Raw genomic sequence first — 6,000 nt, 5'->3', positions numbered from 1 at the left:
CCAAACTCTAACACCTTATACAGAAATTACTTTAAAATGTAAAATGGATCTAAATGTAAAACATAAAATTCTAAGATTTTTAGAAGAAAATATAGGAAAAAGTTTTTGTAACCTTGGTTTTGTAAGAAAGTTCTTAGATATGACACCAAGGCAGTCCTTAAAAGAAAAAACTGACAAATTGGACTTCATAAACATAAAACATTTTTGCTCTGTGAATGACACTGTTAAAAGAATGAAAAGACACAGGCCATAGAAAAGGATAAAATATTAGCGAATCACATACATGACAAAGGACTTGTATATAATATATATAAACAATTCTGAAAACAATAACAACTCAATTTTAAAATAAGGGAGCAGAAGACACGAACAGACACTTTACCAAAGATGATATACGGTTGGTAAATATGCACATGAAAAGATGCTCAACATCATTAGTCATTAGCAAAATGCAAATTAAAACCACAATGAGATACAGGTAAACACTTATTAGAATGGCAAATAAAACAAAAACACACTAGCCCAAAATGAGCATCAACAAAAACTGACAATATCAAGTGCTGGTGAAGATGTGAAGCAACTGGAACTCATATATAGGAATGTAAAATGGTTCAACCACTTTGGTAAGTAAATTTGCAGTTTACTACAAAGCTAAATATAAACTTACCATATGACCTAGGTGGAAAACCTATGTTTTACACAACAACCTATACATTAATTACAGTTTTGTAATTGCCAAAAACTGCAAACAACTTTGTGTTATTTAGACCAATAGATGGTAAATACTTTTTCTACAGAAGAGGAAACCTAAGTAATGTGTTGATGGTTTTAACAATAACCAACAATTTGTTCATGCCTCCTTGTACGTATACCCTTCTGCATTGTAACTTTGCCACTTGTTGGTTTGGGGTTTGGCCATGTGATTTTCTTTGCCAGTGGGACAATAGCAAATGTGACACTGTTGAAGGCTTGAAAATGTTTGTGCATTGGGACTTATTCTCTCTTATAGCTGGGAACCCTCTGTCACATGTAAGGCCTGGACTAGCCTACTAGATGAGAGATCCTCTAGCCACCCTAGAACCATCGGAGTCCTCATGCAGAGTCATCAAGCCCCAGCTGAGCTGGATCTTAACTGCCCAGCCAAACTATAGATTCATAAGAAGGAATAAATGCCATTTTAGGTCACTAGATTTTGGGTGGTTTGTTAAGCAGTAAGAGCTAACAGATATAGCTGATATTAAGTTAATTTGTCTCCAATCTGGTGGACCCAAAAGTAAATTTTTTGGGCCTGCCTTCTTTGCCTCTAAGCAAAGTAAAAAAGTGGTTCTCCATCTTTGCTGAACACTGGAATTATCCAGGTAGCTTTAAAAAATAATGACATCTGGGCCGGGTGCAGTGGTTCACGCCTGTAATTCCAGCACTTTGGGAGGCCAAGGTGGGTGGATCACTTGAGGTCAGGAGTTTGAGACCAGCCTGGCCAACATGGTGAAACCCTGTCTCCACTAAAAATATGAAAATTAGCTGGGTATGGTGGCGCTTGCCTATAATCCCAGCTACTGGGCAGGAGACTAAGGCAGAATTCCTCGAACCTGGGAGGCGGAGGTTGCAGTGAGTCGAGACTGCACCACTGCATTCCAGCCTGGGCAACAGAGTAAAACTCTGTCGCAAAAAAAAAAAAAAAAAAAAATCTGGATACTACTGGTATATATAAGATTGAATAGGTATGAGGTGCAGCCTGGCCACTAGGGGTTTTTGACATACCAAGTGATTCTAAAACAGAAAAGGCAAAGATGTTACCTATCTAGTATATTGGCCTGCTCGGTAACGAACATGGAACGAGTGCAGTTTCCACTCTCCTGCTCGTGTCTCTAGTGTACCTCTCTCAGAGAATATGTAGTGACAATATTGTGTATTAAACTGATCTCCAAGATTTGCTGCTGGTGAAGCAAATCAGAGCTTCACCAGTATTAAGTTACGACTTTTTCTGGACGCTACAGGGTTGACCTACTCTCCATGGTCTCAACGGCAATAAAAACTCCAACTAAATGTCTAAATGTGACCTTAAGACCCATCAAAACTACCCTCACTTATTTGCTGAATTATGACGGTGGCCACTTTTTAATCCTAAATTTCACTACCGGCAATAATTTGAGAACCCTAAAGTTATTAGTGTAGAATATTTAACACCTGATAATGCTGTTCTCATTTTTTTTCCTACCTAAAAAATATCAACTCTTTGAGAAAAGGAGCCAGGGCTTTGTATGACTTATGTAATTTAAGTCATAACAATTTAATAACAATTTTTTTGTTATAATTATGTGCTTGACTAGTAAAATGAGATTTTACAATTAAATGCAGTGACTTACGGGCTCAAAACCAGAAAAACCAAACCCAATGGCTCAGGTTCACAGAAACCTTAAAATCAGACTCTGATTTTGATTTTTGTGCCATTACTACATTATAATTAAACAGTTTAAAGAGAACAAAACTTTTCCCCTGCAGAGAATGAAATATGAAACATAAATTTTATAGACCATACTCATAAACATATTAAGATTTACGACTTTTCAGTGATAATGTGGGGAGTTCACAGATGTATCTAAAGAAATCATGTTTTATTTGGCTGAATAATCCAACAATGTCAGTGCTTTATGTTAAAATCAGTTCCGTTTGGATACTGTGCATTTTTCTGTTATAATAAATAATTTAAATGTCCCTTTTTTCTTCCCTTTATAGAGACTATTTATACTCCCTTATTATTTTGATATCACTCTGAGTTTTCCATAATTTTAGTCTTTAAAATATACGCTACATTGGTGACTTTTTGTTTTTAAATAGAGACAGGGTCTTGCTTGCTCTGTCACCTAGGCTGGAATGCAGTGGTGCAATCACAGCTTACTGTAAACTCAAATCCTTGGCTCAAATGATCTTCCCATCTCAGCCTCCTGAGTAGCAAGGACCACAAGTATGCACCACCACACTTGCCTTTTTATACGCGCACACATGTATTTTGAGACAGGGTCCATGTATTTTGAGCCTGGAACAGCCCAGGCGGGAGTGCAGAGGCGCAATTTCACCTCACTGCAACCTCTGCCTCCCAAGTTCAAGCGATCCTCCTGCTTCAGCCTCCTGAGTACCTGGGACTACAGGCATGGGCTACCATGCCTGGCTAATTTTTTGTACTTTCAGTAGAGACGGGGTCTCACCATGTTGGCCAGGCTGGTCTTGAACCCCTGACCTCAAGTGACGTGCCTGCCTTGGCCTCCCAAAGGGGATTACAGGCATAGGCTACTATGCCCAGCCTATAGTCTTATTATATTGCCCAGGTTGGTCTCAAACTCCTGGCCTCAAGCAATTCTCCTGCCTCAGCCTCCCGAAGCGCTGGGATTACAGGTGTGAGCCACCTTGCCTAGTCAGTAGCTTTGATTTTTAATACCCCAAATGTCAAGTTTACTATTAACCACAAACCTTGTCAAATTCCTGTTGTCTTTCAGAAGTTACCATATTTATAATTTGCTCCAAGTTACAATGTTGGTTTTATTTACATTTATTTATACAGCATATCTAATCTGACTGTCACAGGTGGTCAGTTGTTTATAATATTTAGACCAGATGAGATCCAAGAGTGTTAAGGCCCTAGATGTGTTTTAAGAAGAATTAAGATATCCTTAAGGGTTACAGCAGCATATCCACCCTTCTGAAGTATTCCAAAAATCTGAAGGACAGACAGAAGAATTTTCTGTTGCTACCAAAAGAAAAAACCACTGGAGAGCTCATGAATATTTCAAATGCAATTATGGGCAATGCAACTCTAGAACTGCCTTTAAATGGAGTTGTCCTCTTAAAAGTTAAAATCAGTTTTCAGATATTTTTTCCAGAGAGTACTTTGAGAGGCATAAAATGGAATAAATCAGTGCAATACAAAATAATGAAAATATTTTACACTTTTATTTACAAGTTAATTTCATAAACAGACTATACTTAACATGACTAAACAAAAAGTTCTTGACTTCCATCCTTTATGGCTAGAAAAATAAATTATTTTAATAGTTATTTAAACATGCCTCCTGCTTCCAGAGAAATTAATGTATTAAATATGTTTTTTCAAATTATCCCTAATGTTTACATAAACTTAAGAGTAGATATTGCTCTATTTTTACAGAGAATTGTAAACAGCCTTTTAAAAAGCTAGAGTAACTTTCCACTAGTTAGAATTGAACATCATAAAATATAAAAATTTTATAAACCCTATAATTCAGGTAATTTAATTATGACTAATCTGTAGGAATATACAATACAAATTTGTCAGTCATCCACAATTAAGTATAATTATTTATGGAGAAAAATTTTATCATGTTCAGAAAAAGATTTTATTCATATTCTTGAAAGATAGCTTTGTTCCCAATAAATATTCCTCCTACTATTTCTGTACATTTTAGGAAAAGATGTATTCAATTCAAAAATAAGTAACATCCAGTTATTTGACTTTTTGCTTTTTTCTTGCTTGAAACTGTTCTGTTTTGGTTTTTATAGATTTAATCAACATTGACAAAGCAGGATCAATGGACTTCCTTTGTGATTCTTTTTCAATCTCACTCTCTTTTTTCTTTATTGCCTGTGTAAGTTCTTGTTCTTTCTGTTCTCTTTGCCGGGCTTTCTCCTCAAGGATTTTTTCCATAGCTTTCGTTTTCTTGAAATTGGGATCTGAGGGGTCCAAATTGAACAAGTGGGAAGTGTACATTGCCTGAAACCGTGCATCGCTAACATTTACCTGCAAATCCAAAAAAATAAATAATTAATAAATTAATTAAACAAAATTACTAAAGCAAAAGGCCAGAAATGGGGCCAAATTTAGAAAGTTGGTGAGTTGATTATATAAAACACAAACCTGAGCGTTTGTACTGATTCATTAGCAAACTGTTTTTCCATAGATCTTTATGGCCTACCTGTGGACCACAACTTGTGGGGCACCCTGTTCTTATCATGCAAGGACAATGTATTTCAAAGGGAATTACAGCGGGCCATATATATATATATGATGGCTGGTAACTACAATGATCACTTAGACAAAATAACTGGAGGAGTGGTTTGTGAGGCAGGGCTTTCCCATGCTTACAGCACAAAATCAATTTCTCACCAGCATAAATAAGCCAAGCAGAACATTTGCTGGAGGCCCTAAACTCTTAGTACATTTTTAAAAATTTTAATCTTGGTGCCAAAAATAAGGAACTATTGAAGGTGATCCATAGATCAAAAGATTTAAAGACCACTATGGCAAAGAATCCATCCAAGATCAAGGTCTGGTCAGACACAATCCCCAAATTTATCTTCCTTCTATAAAAATTTGTGGTTCCACGTTTAAGAGTATACCCTTAACTCCAGCCAGCCTTTGAGGGTTGCCAGGCAGATGGGTAACCAGCAAGAAAGGGAAACACAGGAAACACAAGTCCACTTGGAGATGGATTGTAGCTCTACTTAGTTATCATGACGACAAGAGACTCAATACCCAGAACAAGGAAAAAACCCACAAAAATATTTATATGTATGATTATTAATATATGAAGACAGAATGACTACAAATCATTCTTTGCTTTTCATAAGGAAACTAACTCAATAAAAACCTCACTGGAATGGGAGCACATGTGAAACTGACTCGAATAACAGAAGCTACAGAGTAGCCCCCAAATCCTTCTGTAAGGACTTAGAAGCCATCTGTATTCTACCCTCCATTGTTTGAACAAATTCAAAATTTCCCAAATTTCCCCCATCTTATTCAGGGCCAGTTCTTCCACATTAATGGTTGGAAGTCATTAAGCAGTTTCTAATAGCTATTTGTAGATTTTCGGTAGAGGGCTCAAACTCATGCTTAGGGGACTCTGCAGCCATTAGGAATATGTACTCAACAAAAAGAGGCAGGAGTAATGGAAACAAAAAACACAGCAACGGAGAAAACATGGCTTACTGCGCTGGCCACTGCATACAGTGAGAGTGGGACCCGTT

At 36.8% G+C, this 6,000-nt stretch overlaps 1 protein-coding gene across 2 annotated transcripts in view; it reads right to left on the bottom strand.

The window, feature by feature from the left end:
- Positions 1-3,926: 3,926 nt before the first annotated feature.
- The window catches only part of ESF1 (ESF1, nucleolar pre-rRNA processing protein, homolog (S. cerevisiae)), a 69,940-nt gene continuing 67,866 nt past the window's right edge, over positions 3,927-6,000 (bottom strand). For both annotated transcript variants that reach the window (XM_011995207.1, XM_011995208.1), the window contains exon 14: positions 3,927-4,771. In XM_011995207.1, coding sequence (XP_011850597.1) covers positions 4,478-4,771 — 294 coding nt within the window. In that variant the 3' untranslated portion in view covers positions 3,927-4,477. The remainder of the gene's footprint in view (positions 4,772-6,000) is intronic.

This window comes from Mandrillus leucophaeus, unplaced genomic scaffold (genome assembly GCF_000951045.1).
Source record: "Mandrillus leucophaeus isolate KB7577 unplaced genomic scaffold, Mleu.le_1.0 Scaffold476, whole genome shotgun sequence".
NCBI classification, from domain to species: Eukaryota; Metazoa; Chordata; class Mammalia; order Primates; family Cercopithecidae; genus Mandrillus; species Mandrillus leucophaeus.
The sequence above is the reverse complement of the archived record's forward strand: the minus strand, read 5'-3'. Positions and strand labels throughout refer to the sequence as shown.